Source organism: Sciurus carolinensis, chromosome 12, assembly GCF_902686445.1.
Source record: "Sciurus carolinensis chromosome 12, mSciCar1.2, whole genome shotgun sequence".
Classification (NCBI taxonomy): domain Eukaryota; kingdom Metazoa; phylum Chordata; class Mammalia; order Rodentia; family Sciuridae; genus Sciurus; species Sciurus carolinensis.
Window position 1 is genome coordinate 74,787,571 of NC_062224.1, and position 23,450 is coordinate 74,811,020.

General features: G+C 42.1%; 1 protein-coding gene across 4 annotated transcripts in view; it reads right to left on the bottom strand.

The window, feature by feature from the left end:
* Smyd2 (SET and MYND domain containing 2) overlaps nucleotides 1–23,450 on the bottom strand; it is a 45,417-nt gene that overhangs the window by 15,752 nt on the left and 6,215 nt on the right. For 2 of the 4 annotated variants that reach the window (XM_047521499.1, XM_047521498.1), the window contains exons 2-4: nucleotides 11,442–11,505; nucleotides 2,888–2,998; nucleotides 499–559 (exon numbers count right to left, since the gene is read on the bottom strand). In XM_047521499.1, coding sequence (XP_047377455.1) covers nucleotides 499–559; nucleotides 2,888–2,998; nucleotides 11,442–11,505 — 236 coding nt within the window. Of the gene's footprint in view, nucleotides 1–498; nucleotides 560–2,887; nucleotides 2,999–11,441; nucleotides 11,525–11,620; nucleotides 11,661–23,450 lie in introns of those variants that run through there. The other 2 variants (XM_047521501.1, XM_047521500.1) reach the window with 2 other exon arrangements.

Genomic DNA, 23,450 nt, shown 5'->3' on the forward strand with positions numbered 1-23,450 from the left:
AAAATCGGAAGTCACTCGGGACATGAAATTTCAACTGACCATTAGCAACGGGGTCAGGACTGAGGGGTGGAGACTGATAACCAACCTCAGCATGGTCAAGGGCCCCCATCTAGCCCTGGGACCTGGGCATGGACAAGTAACCAGATCACCCTGATTTAATGCCTTTCGGTAAGAACATTGGCTTATGGACCACAATTCAGCAACAATCCAAAAACAGTCCACACAATTGGACAGTCAGCAAGACATAGTTTGGGGTGAAATGATTCATCTTATGAGTTTTTATCTCCCTTTAATTATTTCCTAATAAACCTGTCAATTCGGAGAAAAAAAGGTTAAAAGCACTTTTCAGAATGGCACACAAGTCAAAATATAACAAATAATTTAAAATCACCATCCCTACTAAGAGACTAAGTTATGCCCTTCCTTGCTTCAATCCCGTCTAATCCACATTAAATTTGTGGCTAAAATAATTGCCCAGTCGGTCACTAAAAGACTTACGTGATTCAAACTCCTTCACAGCTAACAATTTCTCTGAAGGTGTTCTCTCTGGGTGGATTTTCTAGTAATTGGGAAAGAAATCACAGGTACGGATGTTAACAACCAGAGTAAAAATGTAGCGCTTTCACTTTTACGCCAACAGGAAGAAAAAGCAATAATTTTCAAGGAAGTGAAGAAAGCTACCCAAGGAGCCCACCACTTGGGCTCTGAGTGCCCAACATCCAAATCTAAAGGGCTCTTTTAAAAAGCTTTTTAAAGTGTCTGCTGTGTTTCTAACACCCTGAGAATACTATGCACACAGTAGGCTCAGAAATGCTTGTTATGGGAAAGAACAGGGCCAGAAAACAACTTTTTAGGGCCCTTACTTGAAAGGACCGAGTCTACAGGCAAACCATCCTATTTATTATTTCTCCTTCTAAAAAGGAACAAAATCAAACCCCCCATCCATTTTACACTTTCTTTAAGCATAGGCTAAAATGATCTCAAATTCTGTGTTTCAAAAAGAACACTTTTGGTTGTATCTGTGAGCCCAGATTCACTTTAAACGTGGTGCTGGCTTTGTTCTAGACACCCCAAGAGGAGCTAACAATAGTAAACCCGCTAGGCTTTGAGAACATGAATAAACTTGGTGTTGACAAGAGTTCAATCGCAGAGCTCAGGAGCTGGCCCCAGGCCTCCTCTTTGTAATCTGGCTATTCAGTTTGGGGATACAGGTGGTCTAGCAGGGCGCTCTCACCTCCCTAGTTAACATGTTAAGCTTCCCCTTGGTAGTTTGGTAGCCTGTCTCCCCTAATCCTTTGCAAGCTACTAGAATACAAATGTCCAGGTTTTTTAATCATCAAGGCCTATAGAGATGAAAAGATGGTCAGGTAACTTTTCATTTAATAGACTATTAGTGCTAGCAGTAATTATAATAAAAGCTGAATGAAACTAGTGTAAACTCATCATAGCATTCAGACTCCCCTCCTGGTGGCAAAACATTTCAATAGTTCTTTTTTTGGAGTAGAAATCTTCCATTCACAGGATGCACTTCTGTAAGACTAATAAGTCATCTTGCCTGGGAAAGCCTTTCATTCAGGAAAGCAGACCAGCTTCTTCTGAATTCTTAACATGACACTATAAATAACACCAGTAAGTCAGAAGACCAGTCTCCGAAGCCTCTGAAGATACACACAATCTGATACCATCTGACGGCTTATTTACCCTGAACCTCAGTCTGTCCCACCATTTCCCTGTACCCTTTTTATCCACCATCTACTCCGCATAAACTTAAAGGCAGCTGTTCTTAAGGATCCAAAAGTTAGCCCCCTCCAGGGAAAACAATTCTGATTTTCTGGTCTCAGTCCATGGTATCCCTTGAATGTTTCTGGTGACTCTGATCAGTAATGTGGCTTTTTGATAGCACGGGACCCAAGCTGAACACAGTGTTCCGTATCAGCATGCTGGTCTGGGTACAGATGTATGCTAACTGCTGCACTCACACTTGGTTTTGACTGGAAAATATAGACAAATTTTAAGTGGGGGTGGGTGTTAGAAGGCACATGGAAGAAAGAGGTGGATAAAATTCTCCCCTTTCAAAGATTAACAATATAGAAACCTTGCCACCAACTTCTCCATCAACACAGAGAACAGACTTCCACGGACATGTGCCTCCTAGACTTCACACCACCTACTGCAATGGCCATAAGGACAAGTCCCATGGTGCTTCCCTTTCCTCAGTTTGGACCTCTGGAGATCACGTGTCCAATGATCCTCAGGTGGGAAGGACCAACAAACAAGGGGCAAACAGTCGCGTATCACCTTTGGAGAACAGTGAGTTAGTGACAGCCCTTTCCCCAGGGGCATCTCCTTCTCTCCGTCTTCCTTCCACTTTTCTGCCCTCTTCCCTACCCCACTTGCCTCGGTTTCTACTTTTCCACTCTCTCCTCTGTACATGCCATCATTCTGGGGGCACCCTCTGGATCCCTGCCTATGCCTAGACAAGAAAGTAAGGAGATCGCAAAGAGCAGAAAGGTAAAAGGAACAGGCTGTGCTTTCCATGTCAGAAAGGAAAGAGGGAAAACCACAATGGTTCTCAGACTGCTCTGGTTCCCAAGGAAGTGTTAGTAATTATTATCGGTCAGGTTTTTCACATGTTTTTCTATGTAAACTGGTCTCAAAGAAAGCCTGGAATTTAACAGCCAGGGCTACACTCCAGGTCTGGGGTAAGTAACACCCTAACAGCCCAGGGTAGACAACAAACCAAGCCCGAGCCTGGAGTGTTCCACCCACACCTCCACTTGGACATAAGAATGTTCAACAGGGTACCGTCATCATAGGTCAGGGTCTCACTTTTCTGACCTGAGGAAAAAAAAAAAAAATACACTTGAGCATTGCCCTATTTCCTCACCTGCTTGGCCAGAATCCTTGCTGTTAGCCTCACAGTCTCTGAAGGATTCCAGTTTTCCCCAAAAACAACCATGGGAGAACACTCCAGCTTGTGCATGGGCCAATCTTCTTTCTGGGAAGATTTTTAAAAATTATCAAAACGCACACACACAGTAGAATAAAGTATGAGAAGAAAGGATGCAATAAGTGCCCCTGGATAAGGTCAAGTGAAATGTTTCCTTTAGGACAACATGGGGATGTTCACAAACACCAGAGATTAACAACATCTTTTAAGATAGCTATGACTCTAGCCTTGGCTGGGGCCTGGTCGAGGTTGCTGGGGTGAGGAGACTTGCTCTGTGCTTTTACACCGAGCTCCTCGTGCTGTTCTGAAGACCTTTGTAATTCCAAACACCACAAACACCTTCCCATGAGAATACAGACTTGTCCTATTTACTTGATTTTTCAAAATGAACCATACTCCGATCCGTCACATCTTGAAGTTCTTGTGCCTAGACAGAGTGCTGAAAGGTCAGCTCGCACTCCCAGAGGGGTGGAGATCGTCATCTATTGTGATGGGGAAGGCAGAGGGAGAGGAAGAACATAATGGTGCTTTGAAGGCCAGAAAAAGAAAAGTACTTTGAGGACAAGGGAGTAAATGATGGCACAGAAGCTGCTGATGATGCAAAACCGATCTGGCATTGTGGAGGTCATGGCTGGCTTTGCTTTTAACACACACACACACACACACACACACACACACACACACACACACGAAAACCCCGCTTTGGAAGAGTGATGAGCTGCTGGGAGTGGATTCAGGAGAGGATGGAAGGATATGTGGGAAGTGGGAGAAATGAGGTAAAGGTTTACAAGGATGAAAGGTTGAAGGGGAATTTCTTTTTGGAAGGAAAATATCAGAGTTTCTGCATGGGCACCCTTGGAACTCTCTCGAACAAGGGGATTAAGTACCTGCCCTGTTCTGCCCTCAGCCTTCCTGGGCTCAGAAAATGGCAAGTGCTTTCAGATGCCATCTTCAAAACCTCGAGCCATCCCAGACGCAATGCTCTCACCACGCTCCCCACTGAACGCTGGCGATCCTGTCTCTGCCCTAAGAAAATTTGGAGACTCTGATCCCTTCTTGGCCTCATGCCCCTTGACCCAGAAGCGGACCCGACATTTCTCACCAAGGTCATGCCACTACCTACTATCTGGATACCCATTTCTGCCCTTGGCCCCCACAGACTGTGATCAAGAGAACAGCCATGGGGATCCTGTCAAAACAATCTCAGGTCATGCCAGTCCTCAGCACAGAACCTTCTAATGGCTGCTCATCTCAGACACAGGCAAAGCACTAGAGATGAACTGCGAGGCCACGGGGCAAAGGAGCACCTGACGACTTCTGCCTGCCTCTCCATGAGGACACTGGACACAGCCACGTCCTTGCTGTTCCTTGAACACACCAAGCCTTGCTCTTGCCTCAGGTCCATCTGCACTTGCACTACTTCCTGTCTAGCACTGTATTTCCCTAGCTCCTCACATGGCTCCCCCTTTCCTCCCTTTCACATCCTGCTCAAGTTACCTTCTCAAGACACCTGCCATGACCACTCTGTCAAAAATAGCCCTTTCCCCATCACTCCCTTTTCGTGTTTTCTGCTGCTGCCCAGGCCTCTCACCACCTGATATACTACATATGCACTAGTTCTCTGGCTGAGTATCTATCTCCTCCATTAAAATAAAGGACCTTGGTATGTTTTATTCACAGCTGGTAACACCAGCCCCTGTACCTGTTCCTCACATTCACCAGGCAATCAACAGAGTTGTTAAATGAAGACGTCGCCTGTCCCTTTCCCTCTACCCCAATTCTGAAAAGGAAGGAAACAAAATCACTAATGATGTAGCGCAGGACCTGGCACAACCCCATGGCCCAAGTTCTGTGCCAAGATGTTCTGCAGAGTTAAATAACGCCATGCCAAATATAACTGGGAGCCAGGAGAGAAAGAAATGACAAAGATACGCACAAGGGAGCAGAGGATCTGTTTTTAGCCAAAGTCTAAAATGAGCACAGTGATGAGGTGAAGAAGTGGGGACAGGTGGGTCCAGCTCCCACCCCGGAGCAAAGCAGGCAGGAAAAAAGAAAGATCTCTGGACACCTGTGAAGTGAAGATCACCAGCAGGCACAGAAGAATGATGAACAAGTGCCCACTGTGATCCCAGGCACTCTAAGGAAAGTTCAACTTAAGATCTCTATCTTTGATGGACCTTTAAGTTGCTGATTTTCTGAATTCTGGGTTGGGCTTTGGTTGTTTACAAATAATGATGAACTTCTGGGAGAAAGAAGTATTAATATTTATTAATATATAATTTATTATGTATTAATATAATTAAGATCAATGTCTATATAAAGGATACATAATATTGATGTTATGGAGTAAATGCCCTCAAGGGAAAGAATTTAACCTGGGGGGAAAGTAGAATCCTGGGAAGCAGGAGGACACTGGCCTGGGATGTGGAGACCTGCATTCTCCCACTCTGCAGCAAAGCAGCTATGTGATGCTGCAGACCTCTTAATCCCTTTGCGCCTGTCTCCCTGCCTGAAAATAACATGATCCCCAAGTTACTTAACAGGTTCATAATCCTGAGTCTATGATTTTACACCTTCCAACAGTGATAATCAGACACAAGGCTTGAAGAACACCAACAAATGTAGGACCTTCGAATCGGGATAATCAGGCATTCACACAAATACCAGGGTCCTTGTGAGGATCCCATCAACTAATCCAGGAGCAGCACAGTGCCTCCTGGTACACAGTGTACTCTCAACGAAGACTGGAAACGGCTCATTCATTAGTTCATTTAGTCATTCAACAAGTCTGCCACTGCCCCTAGAGGCAGGCCTGGGAAGTCTTTGACTTCAAGCAGTTTATGACCATGTCAGAACACAAGATAAAAGTAAGAGTATCTATAATTAGATGCAGTCCACACATAGCAGTTAAATCAGATAGCTGGATAAACTCCAGGGCATGCAGAATCACACCCGTTTCACAAGGGAGATTAACCATAATAATAACGTCTCACTTTCTTTTTAGAAAGTGATGAGAAATGCAGATTGAGGGAAGAATGATAAGATATACACAATGTCAAGGCTGGGAGGGAGGAAGGGGTGAAGGGAGGAAGGAAGGAAGGAAGGGAGGGAGGGAGGGATGGAGGGAGGGAAGATGGACTGATCGATCCCCAAATGCTGGGGATTGAGCCCAAGGACTCACGCATGCTAGGCAAGCGTTCAACCACTGAGTCACACGCCCAGAACCTATTTTGAGCATATTTTGAAACACTCTCTTTTATCAGAGTTCACATATCTTAGAGAGCCTGACAGAGAAAACTTGCCCTAATTTTGCCCATAAGAAATCATAAACAATAACATTGGGCAAAACAGAAAAAAAAGGCTAACACTATGAATACAAATGAATTCTATTCTTTAACAGTTTTGTTTTAAATACTGGCACAGTTTTGTTGTATACATTGATTTTGCTATTCTTTATGCTTTTTAAAACAATTTTTTGTTTTTCTAAAATTTTTTTATAAAACTTTTTTTCAAAATTCAAGCTATTATTCCTGCTGATGACAATCCTTGCAAAATTTTATATAAACTAGGATACATTTTTCAAAAAAAGTAATATGTATGCACAAAAAGGATTAAGACATGTAACAGAGTAGATGTCACTTGTGGTTTTCTCTCAAGGAATAATATACTGTTCTATTCTTTTTTTATACTGTACATTTCTGATTTTTCTATAATGAGCACAGATTGGTGATGTAACAAACTTAAAAAACCAAATTGAGACAAGGTATTTTTTGTAGCTAGTTCTTCCTAAACTTCTAATTCATTTGCAGCCAAGAGGGTAAGTGCTATGCATAACTTTCATTTCTCTGCATGGACAAAAATGCTTTAATATGCATAAAGAGTTGCAAAATTGTTTCATGGTGCACAAGCATTTCCAGCACTGGAAGAAAAGAAAGATTACTGAGGCATCCACTTTTCTGCTGAGCAAATAACACTGCCATCCTGGATAAGGCAACCCAATTGTCATTATGAAACCCTTTTTCAAACTCTAACATTCAGTGTTTTTATTGTTCAAATGAAATTTTCAAAACAATCACTCTTGTACCTGTGAATTTCTTTAAAATAGGGACTATCAAGAAAATGTCACAAGACTTCTGCTTTCCACTACTATTAGCTTTAGGAGGAAGAGTAGAAAAGGGATCAGGTGGATAATGGCCATCTTGTGCAAGATGACTGCTGCTGCGGAGCTTGCCGTCACTAGGATCTGGGCTTTGCTTTGTACTCTCAGAGCGATGGGACCCCTAGGTCATTCACATTCATTTCTTCCTACTGGTGATGTCACGTATTAGAAAAAAAAGAGTGGGCCAAGTTTAGGATGCTTCCTATGGCTGGGTTAAGGGCTCAATGAGGACCAAAGTAGGGCTCTGCTCCATTCACTAATTATACATGACAATAACAGGGGTGGACAAGCATTGAACAGACATTTCCTACACTTGCATAAATTTTCTAATCAGAATTTCCTACATCTTTCCTCACATGTTTTGCTGAGGTTTTGTTTTTTTTTTTTTTGCGGGGGGGGTCTTATCCTTGTAAGGACATGTCCCTTCCTACTTTCAAAAGCACACTCATAGCCCCATCACTTCCATTTACAAAACACAGGAAGTTCCTTTATAGTTAAGGTAAAGAAATATTCTTCAGAAGCCAGGCATGGTGGTTCATGTCTGTAATTCCAGTGACTCAGGAGGCTGAGAGGGACGATCCCAAGTTTGAGGACGACCTCAGCAACTTAGTAAGACTCTCTCAAAATAAAAAATAAAAAGGGCTCGTGATATAGTTCAGTGGTAAAGTGCCCCTGGGTTCAATCACCAGCACTAAAAAAGGGGTGGGGGAAGAAATATTCTCCAGATTGTTCTGCTGCACAATGATTACCTTATAGAAAAATTTCCTAAAACCATTCTCTTGAATGTGTCATGACAACTCAGTGAACAAGTCTGAGTGAAAAGCATTACCTAGCTTTCCAGGTATATTTATAAAAATATGAATACAGTTCATTAAAACACACAGGTTGCAAAATAACAAGCCTACCTAAAAAGCAATTCCTGTGTCTTCTACATTTCCTTCCATTAAGTTTCTGCGCATCACCAGTTAAACCTCCCTCTGGCACCATTCCACACAGTCAAGTGAGCTCAGAGGAAAGTAAACCATCCAATGAGGCAGAACCAACTAGAGCAAATGATTCAAAGCCCTAGGTGTTGTGGACAGAGAAGAGGGCCAGGGTCCCTGAAGATGCCTTGTTCTGTGGAAGAGAAAACCCCAAGCAGGATGGTGGGTTGGCATTCTCGGGAAGGTTCGCCAAAACAACAGCAATGGACAGGTTTTTCCCTTTCACACCCACTTCTCTTTCTTTGGCATGTCCTCTGACAGAGACTGCTCTCCTAGTGGCCCCCAGTACCCCAGTACTCTCATGCACATGCCTGTGAAGTGGGAAAGACATCCTAGTGGTGTGTGAGGTCTGTCCTGTTGACCTCGGGCAGTCATCCATACACCACTGACCCTGTGTTCTCATCTACTGTTGGACTGAACAGCATGACCTCCCTCACAGCCCCACATCTGCTGCGTGGTACTGGCTGCCTGCAGATTCCAGGTGGCGGGGTTGCCTTAGAAGAAGGCCCTGCTACACGGCCATGGTGCGGTGCTCTCTCAAGCAGAGAATCCCTCACATTACTCTGCTGAGAATTCCCCACTGCTGCTCTGGTCTAGTGCCATGCTTTTTATCCTTCAGCAGCGCCTCCACTTTGGGCCCATCCAAGTTTCCCTTAAATTGAACCCTGAATATATTTTCATTGAAGCAAATGCCCCAGATTCCTAATGACATCCTGAATGAAGACCTGGCACCTTCCTCCATTTCTAGGCACTTTTGCTCAGCCTTTATACCCACTCTACTTCACTTAGCTCTTTAGTACTAAAGGTTGAAAACACTAATGGCCATTAGCCTTTTCCTTCAGCAGTAGGCAACATTTGAAATGAAACCTTCCAAGTCAAATCCAGGCTTCCACCTCTGGAAATGAGATTGTAGGAGCTATATTATTGCTTGCCACCCAAGAGGGCACTCTGATCACTAGACACATAACTGTGGCACAGGAAAACAGAATTGCAAAAGCACACCCCAGGGTTCAGGGTGTCTTTGCCCAGGAACTGAGGGTGCTGTCTCAGACTTCTGTCCTTAAACTTTACAATCCTGAAACTCTCCTGTCCATCCTGGGGCTCCCAGCTACCCAAGCACTTGTCTCATTATGATCATCTCAAGTGGTCATCATCTCATTATGATGATGACCACTTGTAGTTTATCCTCAAGGGAAAATGTGCCAACCATCAAGAACTCGCTATAACAGCATTCTGGCTCATATGGGTCAGAGTGCTAGGTTACTGAGCCTCCCTAGGGATGACCGCCCCATTGCAAGCTCACAGAAGAGGCTTCTGAACCTGCAGATCTGGAAGACTAAATCCTGGAAACCATAATGGGCACTCTGAAATTCCAGCTTGAACCATGACAATTCTTCAAAATACTGCCTCCTAGAGAAGCCTAACAGAAAATAGCTTAAGATCGTGCCCTGGAGACCCACAGGAATGGCTGCATGTCACACATTCTATGGTTCTGTGTTAATGCACTGTTCTCAGTTACTCAGAGAAGTGAAGGCTCATTTTGTAGTAAGCATTATGCACCTAATGTATACCATTAGTGCCCTCAAGTTCTTGGAACCAGTTATTCTCTGAGGTTAAAAAAAAAAAAGCCCCTTACATAAAAATACACTGTTTATCCTTTGTATAAAGCTAAGCCTCAGTCCAGACCGAATTACACAAATTTAATTTTACATCATTATTTATAATAATCCCTTACATCTATTCAGAATATCACAATTTATATAAAATTCTCATTTCTATCATATCATTTGATTCCTGTAAGTCATCAAAATGGGCACCATATACATAGAGAAACAGTCACACCATGAATTTTCCAGAGCCTGCTGGTCTCTACAATACCGAAGCAGTGTCAGCATGGAACACCCTGTCCAAGAAGGTAGAGCAAAGTATGACCTCTTCTCTTCACAGGAAGGCACTTCCTGAAACTCAACTACAAGCCTCATTTCTATTTTCACTGCCATACAGACTGGCCGCCTCAGGAAGCCTGTGTGACTGACACAAGCAAAGGGACTTTGCGCCAGTCTTCGGAGCCAAGGGACTCTGGGTCTCCCAAGCCAGCGTCTCTGTGTGTGCTTCACTCTGGCAAGGGGCCGCTGTCACTGGAGCTCTGCCGTTAGATGAGCCACCAGGGCTTAGCAATCTCTCCCTCTGCTAAGTAGTACTCTTTGAGGCCTTTCAGAGGCCAAAAAGCACAGGGAGGTGAAAAGGAAAAATCAAAATAGTGGATAATCAGGGTCGAGCAGAAGGAGGGGCTGGGGAGGTACACAGGTGGATGACTCTGGGTACAGGAAGAACAACAACAAAGAGGTACAGATAGTAGAAATCTTTCCTTTTACTTAGAGCCACTCTTTAATAGCACTGGCCTTTCCCAAGGTGGAGTAAAAGGTTCCCTTTTTTAAAAAGTTCAGGAGGGTAAGATAAAAAGGTTTAGAATTTCCAATGCATACTAGCATATGAAAGTCTAAAAAAGATTTTGAATAATTAAAGAGACCAAGTCCCTCAAACTTCCTTAGCTTTTCAAAAAGCCTGCCAATGTGTCCTCCAACATCCTCATTTACCTTCCCATTCTGTCATATGGACCCAGCCTCCTGAACCCAAGGCCCTGGCTGCTTCCCAGCCACTGGCTTGATACAAGTTCACAGCAGTCACTCTCTGCCCACACAAAGGCTGTGCCTGGCCAGATACAACTGGGCAGGCGTCAAACAGAAGGAGGCTGCTATGGGGATTTCCGATTCACGTTTGTTTGTTTTCCTTTTGGTATTGAGGATTGAACACAAGAGTGGTACACCACGGAGCTACATCCCCAGACCTCTTTCTTTTTTTTGAGATAGGGTGTCCCTAAATTGCCCAGACTGGCCTCAAACTAGTGACTCTGCTGCCTTAGCCTCCAAAGTGGCTGGGATTATAGACATGCGCAACCACCATGCCCAATTTGCTATAGGGATTTCTAAAATTATAGACCAATGGCAACAAAATGTAACTTTTAAAGACAGCAGTTTAAGATTTTCCATTTGTCATCTCTGCATTTTCCACCTGTTGCTAGCATCCTTGGGGGCAAACCTGTTGACCTTGGTTGTATACCTATTGTACCCAATGTGGTTTTCCTGTGTCCTTCCCATTTTTTCTGCACCTCATTTTCAGTCTTGCATGCTTATCACTGGCTGCCTGTTAGTCCAGGGGCAGCACATACTCAAGGTGTCCTCTGGCTGCAACTGGCTGCTGCAGAATGCCATGACAAGGAAGAGGACACACTGGGGACCTGAACTTCAGAAGAAAGAAGGCCCTCCCTGCCAGCTGGCCCAGCACCTACCTGACACTCCACATTGCAGTAAAATGCCTGCTTGCATCTTCCACATTTCGACAATCCTTCTTTCCTTGAAAACAGAAAGGGCACTGTAGTGGCAAGAGGCACAGAGATGAGAAGCAGCACATTTGATCATGCAATAACAGGGCCATCTGGTCACAATACAGAGCCAAGATTCACCTTACCTGACTCTCCCCTGATAAATGGCATTTTCCAAAAGAGACTGTGACCAGATTCAGTCCCCCTGGAAGAATGAGTTGGTCAAAGAATACATGCACAACATTCACTGAGGCTCCTCAGCATGAAGGACACCATCCAAAGGGATGAAGAATCATGGTCTGACTCAGCAATCCTAACCTGGGACCCCATGACACTACCACCACCTATACTGTTACTCAGCTTTGGGGGAAAGTGCTGATTGTCTCATCTACTAAGAGGGCTCAGAAATAAACAAATCTTGCTGCAGGTTTGACCCCACGGAGTGTTGCGGTGCACTTATACTGAGGAAAATACCACGTGAGGAACAACACTCTATCTAGAGAGGGTAGATAATATGGAAATAGAATTCATTGTGCCACTATGATCCATGGGCCGTCCAGAAAGCTAAGTTTTAAAATAACACAACTTAGCAAACAGGAGATACATTCTTGAGTACGATATTACTGGATCTGATTGGTTTACACACCCACCTCACCAGTGTACAATTTAGTGATTCTGATGTTTCTTCATAACTCGGTCAATTTGCCTCTTTCTTGCTATAGTATTTTCCTGTTTCCCCTAAAGGACAAGAGTGGTGTAGCTCCCCAACTGTGAGACACTAGTATGTGCGCTGTGTAAGAAAAGCCAAAGTTCTTTCAAAAATTGTGAAGGCACTGAATTAAACCACATACTACCAAAAAAAAAAAAAAAAAAAAAAAAAAAACTTTTTGGTAAAGTGGGGAATATCCACCTAAGTCAGAGCTTGATCTGAAAAACCTGCTGTCTAGTTCTTCCCCAGGAGAGGCTGACACCATCAGGGCCATTCTTGCAGCTGCAAGGGTGCTACAACCCTGTACCACCTTCCTCTGCAGCCCAGCAGAGTTGACACTGGGAGAGGGTTCAGCAGGGGGCTGACGTTTTATGGTACAGATGTACTCAACTCCACACTGCAGGTCCTCCGCTGCTTCTTGTCAGCCAGCGGTAGTCACCACACTCCTCCCACGAAAAGAGAAAGTGATCCAAAAATGCTCCTGTTGGAACTAAACAGACTGCCTTGCAGCTTCCATGACAGCACTTGGATTCCAAGAAGCAGACTGAAGAATGTGTGGGAGAAAATGTGTGGGGATGAGGCATAAATAAATAAATATTCCGAGTTTACACATCTCAATTAGTGGGCTTCAAAAAGGAGTCCACTAATTTAACTGAGTGCATTCTCTGACCCTAAAATATCCCAAGGGTACTCTGAAGGAATTCAAACTCTGACTTTGTATCTTGTAATATAAAGGAAATGAGACGCATGGTAGCTGCCTGCTTGTATTTATACCAAAGCAGAAAGGGTCAGAAGGTACTCTCAAAAACAACTGTGAAGTGACACTTCAGCATGACACTTCAGCACGTGCCACGTACTGTGGACTAGGCAGAAATGTCAAGGGGTTGGAAAGAAAAGATAAGCCAGGCCAGGAAGGGAGCTTTCAAAATTCTTTCCAAAATGAGTTAAGTCAGGAAGTGGATAATAGGTGGGGAGATGCCACCCCATAAGAATGTCAATCAGAAGCAGTCATTTTTAAAATTTGTTTTTATCTTTGTAGGAAGATAGGTCAGAGAACTTTTTGAGAATTTGACTGAAGCTATTAGATTCCTCTAACAACTCACCTTCTCCTTTATCCCTCCCCCCAAAAAAAAACAACAGAAAATTTTGTAAAATTTCAAGGGCTCATGAGTCACATAAAACCCTGCTATAGACCACCACATAGCCTTCTGAAACCAAAGTTAAGATCCTAATTAGGAAAATAGCATATTTTAAAATACATTTACTAGCTCTGCAACATACAAAAAAGCAAGGATTATACAGGTCTTCTTGCACAGAAGTCAGCAGTAAAGCCAACATGAAACCAAGACTAGTTTTTAGCCTCAACATAACATCCCAGGAAAAGAAAAAGCAATGGGGCTCCAGGGAGCCAGGAAAGAAATCTAGTGGGATTTCATCAAAATAATACATCTACCAAAGGCTTGCCTCAGTGGACCGGCTAGCTACCAAGTCCACAAGCCACAAACAAGAAAGAGCAGGAGGAAAAGGCTAACTCTTCAGTGCTGGTCACCCCTACATACGTTCTGTGTTCTCACTGTGGTTCTCAGCAAACTGCTGGGGTCTCAGGGACCCTTCCAGACAACTGTTGAGGTCAAACTACTCTCAAGATACCACCATGACATTACGTGCTCCTTTCCCTCACTGTCTTCACATTTTGCACTGCAGAAGTTTTAAGGTGTTCAGAGGCATGGAGAGTAAAATTTGGGGACTCTTAGCACAAGTCTAAGTAGTAGCACAAAGCTAGTTTCACTGGAGAATGTCCCTGATAGCAGTCATAAATATTACTTTTATTAAATCTCCACCCAAGTCTCTTTTTGCTGCTATTTCATGACAAACGGGAAGGGAAGACTGCAGAAAGGCCTTCCACTTCATGCTGAAAGTGCGAGTGTAACTGCTGGCACTGTAAACTGGACTAGCCACTCTTTCCCTGGAATACCTCTCCTGCCCCCAGACTTGAGCATTTGGCAGATCTGTTAGTAAAAAGAATGAAGAGAGCCCATCATTTTCAGGAAAACTGTATTTGCTGCCAAAGATAAATGTGAACTTTAAATCAAAAATCAGAATTTTGGAAATTATGTATCTGTCACTCTGAGTTTGACATTTTCTTAGCATTTAACAGTCTCCAGGTGAAACTAGTGTTAATATTAACTATTACAGACTAGGCAGAGTGGTGCATGCCTGTAATCCCAACAGCTCGGGAGGCTGAGGTAGGAGGATCGTGAATTCAAAGCCAGCCTCAACAACTAAGCAATGCAGCAAGACCCTGTCTCTAAATAAAATATAAAAAAGGGCTGGGGTTGTGCTTCAGTGGTTAAACTCTCCTGGGTTCAATCCCTGGTACAAAAAATTACTATGATTTTTTTAATATGGTTTGATGAACTGATTCAACTTTTGGAAAATCTGTATCACTTGAACTCATTTTTCAAGTGATCAATTATGATGTTTCAAAGGTTAGAAGTGGCTAAAAGGATCATTCAAAGTGCACGGCAAACCAATGAATTTTAATAACAGAGTATACAGAGTTCACTGACACGACTTCAGATGGCACATTATGACTAACCTTCAAGATATCACTAAATGAGTTTTAATGTTGAATCAAAGAATATCTACATTTAACATTTAACCAAAAGGTTATTGAAATAGTCTTCCTAGTATGTATCTATAGAAAACTAGATTTTTACCACAAACTTCAATCAAAACAATATAACAACACAGACTGAATTCAGAAGCAAATCTGAGAATCCAATTGTCTTCTATAAACCCAGACATTACAGAGATGTGCAGAAATGTAAAACACTACCACTAGTCTCACTAATTATTTTATTTTGAAAAAATATTTCTCATAAAATAATCTATGGTAATAGTAATTCATTTTTAAGTGAATACTCAATAATTTGTTTTAATTAAAATATGATAAATATTGATAGACATAATCCATATGAATAAAAGCTCTTTGGGACTCTCAATTTTTAAAAGCACAGAGGTGCCCTGAGACCAAAAAGTTTGAAGACTGCAGATCTTCAAAGAAGTTATTATGATCCCTATTTTTGAAATGAAGATGATGAGGACCATAAAGATGAATAACTAATCTAACTTGGTCAGCAAGCAGGGATCAGAAATGAATTCACACATTTTGTTCATCATGTAAAAATAGTCTTCTATGAGGATGACTGTCCAGGAGAATAGCCTACATGGCAGAAATAATCCAGGTGCCTGGATAAACTAATAGAAAATTTTTAAAAACACAGGAGAGACATTCTTTTCTCTGTTTTGCAACATGTCTCAGCTCCAAAGGTATTTGATTAATGTTACTTCACTTCAGAAAGTGATGGGGTGGGATAGGCTGGAGGGAATACAGAATAGGTTTTCAAAATGAGATTTGGGGATGGAGCACCCCCACGAGGACAGTGTCTCAACCAAAGGTGACAAAGGAATCGATTTCACTTGAAACAGACTAGAGGAAAACAAGGATTGGTGCATTTGCTGAGCAGAGAAAGGTGCCTCCCTCTTCCCTACCATGGGAAACTGATGTGTTCCTCAGAGAAGAACTGGGAGAGTCCAACTTGGATGTGTCCTCCAGAAACCTGGTGATACAACTCTGGACTTCTGGCAAAACACTGAAAGAGCTTTGCTTGGTTCTAGGGCCGATTTTACTACATTCATGCTCCCTGTGCCTACTTCCTGCTTCTGTTACTTTTCTTAATACAGGGTCTGCCTTCAGAGCAGAGAAATAGAAAAGTCAAGTTTTTGAAAATAATTTTTTAGATGTTGACAGACCTTTATTTTTATTCATTTATTTATATGTGGTGGTGAGAATCGAACCCAGTGCCTCACACATGCTAGGTAAGCACTCCACCACAACCCAGTCCCGAAAAGTCAAGTTTCGGGTCAAGTCAAGTTTTGATAGCTACTGTTACTGATATTGAATAAGAATCTACTTTGATCTATTTTGGTATGGGCACTCTAGATGTGGTGGGGTGGGGACTAGGAAGGGATCTCTGTTTGAATTATCCAGACAGGTGCCTCAGTTCTTTCCATAGCTCAGGAGACACTCTTCAAAAGTCTCATGGCTGAAACTCAAACCAAAATTTGCTGAGTTGGGATCTGCACTGTGAGGGTGTATGTGCACAAGAGAAAAAGAGAAAGAGTGAGGCTGAGCATCTGACTTGCTGACTGAGAAATTCTAGCCAGAGAGAAACTTCACCTGGGCTATCCATTTTCACAGTAGGAATATACAAGTCATTTGCAATAAACTGGGTGCCTACAGAAGACACAGATGAGAAACTTATAGTTTCAATGAAACCTGATCTGAACTGTCCAGGAGGTTTGGGAAAAGGCCAGGCCAAACAAAGAAAACAAAATTTCCCTAAAAACAAACAATTGAAACACCCTAAAAGGGATGGAACTAAAAGAAAAGCGGAGTGGATCACTGAGGACCTCTCACTGAGGTTCTAGTCTCTGGCTGCTGGAGAAGGCCCATCGCTTCTGTGGCTCGTCTGTGGGGCCCAGGTGCTGGCTTCTTAAGCTCCCGGGAGATTCGGAAGTGCTCCCAGAATGTGACCAAGCCAGTGGCAAAGCATTTGAGGGCACTCTTGTGCACCACACGCTGTATCTTGTTGAAGCACTCTGCAAAGCAGAATGTCCTCAGTACGACTCTTCTTAAGAACAAAAGGCTGGGTGCCTTAGGTTGTTCGGCTTGGTGAGTGTATAGGTAAGAATAAAGTGGCCACCACTGTGTCTTCTAACCATGACAGAAGTATTTTAAAAAAGAAAGCCTCCATTTCCTTTCCCCTTCTTCCTACTCCTGCTTCACAATTTAGGATGGACCAGATGACTTACTCTTCTCACTTCCCTATCTCAAATCCTTTTCCCTTCTGGTGCTTGAGGTGCTATGTGATTATGGGCAAGTTAATAAGCCTTTTGAACCTCAGTTTCTCCCACTGTAAAATAAAGGTATAGTTTGTACCTTGTAGTTTTGCTGTGGAGATCAAACGAGAAAATAGCAGCAGAGTGTTTAATACACTGCTGGGACCACCGTAAATATTCAATAAACGTTGAGTACTACTGCACTTTTAATTAGCCTTCTTCGTGCTTTTGTTTTTTTAAAGTAATGTCAATTCCTGAAATACCTTCAGTACAATCTCACTCAAACTCAGGGCTAGAGGATTTGTTTCTGAAGCCTTTGTTTTATGGGCAAATGTCTACCCTGCTGCGAATAGAAGGGCTCTTTGAACTTAAGAAATGGTTTTATCCATAAAGGGGGAAAAGAAATGTTACAGAAAAATGCAAGTATTTGATTATTAGTGACTGGAACAGAACTTAGAAGACACGCTCCTGTCATTTTCTACTGGAGGAGACACACACAGTGATTAATTTCCTTGCTTTAAAAAATCGGAAGCCATGAAGATCAACAAGTTAGAAATGTAATTAACAACTCCTGCTAGTTAATGCGTTGCCGCAGGTGCTGTTGGTCTAGATAAAAAGAATTTGCTTCTATAAGCTCCCTACTTTCTGCTACTGAATGCTTAGTCGGTTTCACCATGAAAGAAAATGATACTGGCATACAGGGGGCTTGCAATAACAATTACTTTTAACTAGCGGTGACAGAAGACGTGACAAGTACGCTCTGCCGAACACAGACAGCCCTAGCCAAATGAAAAAGAGAAAAGGAAAAAAGCCCAGCAGCGCAATATAACTTCACCATAGGTTGAAATAAGACAATCAGAAAAAAGTTAGCCTCCCACCCAGCGAGGGTGGTCACACTAGCAAGGCATGCAGTCTTGTTGCAGAGAAATAAAAATTGGAGGAATTGTGGCAAAACCCTATTATAACCCTGGTCAGGGGACAAGGATAATACTCAGGCTACAGGTTTTTGTGTAACAGTGAAAGATGCTCCAGACATCACTTTAATCCACTATGTACAGTGAAATGGGACCCACGTGCAGCGGGGGGTTTCTTCCCAGAGCTGTGCTGAGCCTCCGCCTCCGCGCTGAGCTTTGTTCTGAGGCTTGTTAAAATTTAGAGCCCGCGTCCTCTAGGGGAGGCAGGAAATATTTAGGACAGTAAGGTAGCAACTAATAGGTTTGGCCAACTATTGGAATTAAAGGTGGGCCTGGTGGTCAGGGCAATGACTGGCCTTGTTATAAAATGATGACATTGATTTAGGATTTGTTTTAATGTGGCTCTGGCCAAGAGGAAATTTACCTTTGTCTAAGAAAGACCATAATTCGCAAAGCTTATGGAAGGAGGAAATATTCAGCCCATAAAACACTGAACATTAAATTACTCTTTTCAGTCACTGGATGACACCTGCATCCAAACCTCGTCTCATAGATCCTGTACCATCTCAGAAAGAGTTAAAGCTTGCTTGAAGAATGAACACATGCACTTTCAAATTCTCATGTTTGCTTCTGAAAGTACTCTGTCTTATTAACTTTTGTGCAAGATTCGTATGACATTTCTTTGTTACTTTTATCTTTACTTCTCTAACACCTACTGATGGACAGGTCAAAAGAGACAACTAATGCTCGTTTTTAACATAAGGCTCTGATAATAAATAACATCTACCATTTCTTCCAACAGTACCATAAATCACAAATGTTATGGATTTGGATTGAGTACCAAATTATTAGATTCCCTTATGACTGCTGTTGCTCTGACTTGCACAATATTTATGTGATTGAATATCAAGAAAAATGGTAAAACCAAAGTAAGGTAAATTTAACTATTTTAAAATTTAAAATAACTCAATGAAATTTCTCTCTTCAACAGTTCACAAAATAGAAATAGACTGCCATAAAAATACCTTTATAATCTTATGCTAAATATGAGTTCCAGGACATGGTTAGGTTCTCTACAAGCAAAAATATTAACTACTTACCCCAGAAAGACCTGTTTTGAATCTTATTCACAGGAAAATAGTGGTTTCAGGGAAGTTTTGTAAGAGATGTGATTTGAACCAGGTCTTTCTTGAGTATGGACAGACTCAAGTAAGGCCTTACCTGAGAAGGAAGCTGAGAAGGAGGAGGATAATGCAGAGAAAAACATTCTAAGTCACAAATGGACAACAAGAAGGATGAAGAGTGACATGGCAGCGTTCTTAGCATAGTAGGGCAGTGGAAAGACCACCCATATTGAGTTTATAGTCTAAGTAAAAAAAAGGTAGCCATGGGTAATGCTGGATGGGGTGGGAAGGAGACTCAGAAGGAAGGACTTGAGTGTCTGTGTTTTGTCTTGAGGCAAACAGAACTCAATGAAGGGTGTTCAGAGTATTTACAAGGCTGCATTTCCAAGAATAAACAGGGGTATATATTTAGAAAGGTGGTAAAGCCGGCCCAAAGTTGACAAATTGCAGAAATGAGACTATTCTTTTCACAAATATACACTGGGATAACACAGTGCCCAGCCTCTTGTTAAGCGCTGGAGTTAGTAAGATGAGTAAACAGTCACTGTTGAACTCAAGGCGAAGTGTGATGAAGCAAGTGTGTAGGAGATGCTGTGGGAGCAAAGACCAAGGGGGTAATCTAGCCTGCAGAAATCAGGACACACTGTTCAGAAACTGAGGAATCAGGCAAAAATGGACACAGAAAGAATTAGCATGCGTGTGTGCATCACTCGAAGCAATTCAGCAGGCGCTGGAGAAGTGAAACCCACCTGGCAGAACAAGCTGGACTCAGACCAGGCTCCTGAGGTGCCCTGACCCTACCACGGAGCTCTGTCAGATCGATCCTCTGAAGATTCAGAGAAAAACAAGGAGTAGGTGGGTTTCTTCCCAGTGCTGCAATCATTACATATTAGTCGAAATAAGTAGATTGCTTGTAAATCCTTACTTTCCGTGTTCATCAGAATGTTTTTTAATGTTGAAAAAAATCACTAAAGATTTTCTTTAAAAATGATATTTAGAAATGTTTACTGAAGTGCATGGATAGGCTATATTTCATTACCTTCCAAAATATGTCTATGTAGAGTTGCTGCTTTTTTTTTTTTTTTTTTTTTTTTGGTACTCAATGCTTAGCCACTGAGCTATATCTCCAGCCCTTTTCACTTTGACACAGAGTCTTGCTAAATTGCTAAGGCTGGCCTTGACCTTGAAATCCTCCAGTTTCGGCCTCCTGAGTTGCTGGGATATGTGCCTGGGTGGTTTTTTTAACAAGGTGCAGGAATGTTACAATTTCATTAGACTTCAGTATTATCTGACCAAAGTTCTTTTACTTTGTATAACTCATGAGCCAGGGTGTTGTGGATAAGCATTCTGGTTAATTCCTGACAAATGTATTATCAACTTTCAACTCATTAATGTACTCAACCCCTGAATCTTACTGCTTTCTACACAACATCTGTCAAAACATCACAAAGTTCAAGGCACTGGGGTAAAATAAAGATGAACAGAATCTACTAGAATATAAGGGATTTTTGTTTCTTTTTTCCCCATATGATTGTTTTCTAGGGATACAGAACACTGTATGTGCTCCATAAAGGTTTTTAAGTAATTTTAAAAATAGAATCCCTACCCTCAGGGAGTTTAGCAATGGCTCTTAATTAAATTCCTATTACTTCTGAGGTGGTTTAAGAACATGAGCTTATTACTGTGAACACCAATTGTCAACATACTGCACATTTGTGTCAAGTAAGAGATTTTTCAGGTGGTTAATGGGCAAATGTTTCTTTATACAAAGTTTCCCATATTGAGAAGTATCACCAAAATCTGAGCCAGCACCCAGATCCCTGAAGTCTTCCCTGGTGCTCAAAGATTGAAGAAAGTCCTTCCTGTCCAAAAATATTTAATTTTGTCACAAATTTTAATGTAACTCCTGTGAAGTGCCAAGATATTATTTATAAAAAAAAAAAAAAAAAAACCTTGAGATTTTTCTTTGGCTTGGATGGAAACCTGCATCTTGTTGGACAGCCATATTTCTTTTCATGATTCTCCCCCAGGACAGGCAGGCCCACGTCTGCAAGTCCCAGTGTGAAATTCAACTCTCCAGCAGGCTATTCTTTCCTCTCCTCTCCTTCATGGTAACTCCCATTCCTGGGCACTAACAGGCCTCATGCACCAGAGCAACCTGGCTGGTACACAACACTGTCTTCATTATTATGGTAAGCATTCATTTTGGTCTCAATGGACTAAATACCTGACAAAAATAAGTATTTATGAATTCTCAGATCCACTCTTTCCTTTAAGAGCTAACCCAAACCATTTTAATGGTTGCATGCAACATTTCTACTTAGTCATCTGAAACCTTCCACTTCACTACAAAAGTCACCAGATTTTATGTTAATAAATTGGCACAGGAGTTCCTCACTATTTTAAATTTTTTTGATTGAAGATTCTCAGGGACACAGCTGGATCCTCAGCGAATGCATGCCCTAAAAAGATAAGTTGTTTCCTGAACCTTCGAGACTTTTTTGTATTATTTTCCTGCTAAATTGCATATTCCTGTCCTTCAGAGCAGTCTTGAAGAGATCTGATTTCCTTCTGTTCTATTGTGTCCCTGTGAACGCCTTTGCAATTGAAAAGGAGGCCACGGAGGGTGGCAGGAACGGAGTCAGCAGAAGTTACACAAAGTGAGGTATGTGGCTTTGTGACTGGATAGAGCGCTAATGAGGCCAAGGTCACCGGTTCAACCCTGAAAAGGCAGGTACTTCAGTCAATTCCTGCCGGAGAACTGCACCCCTAAACTACTGCAGATTTTCTAGAAATCCAAAGATGTGAGGGCTGGGGATGTGGGTGGGAAGGGCACCAGGGATGTACAGAGGCTGAGAATGCAAGTCCCTGAGAGGGGAAGACCTCAGCACGCCGGGCTCTCAGCAGTCCCCGAGCAGGCCACCCGCCTGGGGGAAGCTGCTGAGCAGCTAGGCTCACTAGAGGAAGGATGAGTTCTGAACACAGTTAAGTACAATCAGGGTGCTTGTTCTAGGTCCATCTAGTTCCTGGTGATGAGCAGGAAATAAACAAATATATTCAAAGATAGGGAGCCAAACCCACAGGGGGCTGTCTGTGACAGGTGCAGGAAATGGAATTTTAAAAAATCAGACTGGCCTTGCACATACCTGGTGAAAGCAAGTCTTAAACTAGGGAGTGTGATGGCCTCAACTCCACATCTGAGGTCCAAAAAGAAGGTGTGGGAAAGAGGGAGAATGAGTTTAGTTATTCATGACTCCAGGAATATAAAGGATGCTTATAATTATCTACTGCCTCCTTGGAAGGCAGAAATAAATTTGTCTAAATTTGTGGCTATTTATTTTTATATGTTACCAGAAAAAAGAAAAGGGAGATTAACCTAAGCCAAAGAGGTAAGTCCAAAATACTGAAACAAACTAGAAACTTTCTTTTCAATTCTCTATTTCAAAATCTAAAAACAGGCATATTTGTTGTTGCAATTTCTCATCAATTCTGAGTTCTCATGAAGACCAGATTCCTTCCAAGCTATAGGAAAAGCCTAGATATTTCCAAACAAATTAAAGACTGACTTCTTTAGCTTTTTGGAGGGAAGAGGGGAAGGTACTGGGGATCAAATCCAGCCCTCACACATGCGAGGCAAGCACTCTACCACTGAGCTATATCCCCAGACCTTTTTATTTTAAGACAGGATCTAAGTTGATGAGGTTGTCCTTAAACTTGGAAGTCCTCTTGCCTCAACCATCAACCATCAGAGAAACTGGGATTAAGGGTTGTGCCACGGCTGGCTCTCTCAGTTAGAAGCACCAGACTTTCTTTTTTTCTTTCCTTTTTTTTTTTTTTTTTTTTTAGAATGTTTAAAGAATGTCTGATAGGGAGTATTCCCATCCTACAAGAATACCATCTGGGCCTTGTGGCATAACTGCGCCACAAATTCCATTTCCAAACCTCACCTATGTAATGTAGCCACTGAGAGAGGTTCTGAAGAATGGATTTGTTTAAGAAAAAAGGTTATCTGCAGGTGATGCCCTGCCACACAGCACAGAAACAAACCCTTTACATGCAGGTATAAAGACTGAAATGGTGAACTGCGGTTTACTTTCAGCATAATATTTTAAAATACTCCAAGCCAGCGAAAGGACCAAAATCTCATGTTCTTTTTATATATTATTATGTAATAGTTGATACATACGAAAGAATATATGTGGCTCTTAATTCCAACTCCAAAGCATTGTAATAAAACCATCTCTGAACCTGTATCAGCCTAAGATATAAATATGAGACAGCTGAATCAGTAGATTTTTAAAAAACTTTTTGAAATAGTGCATTA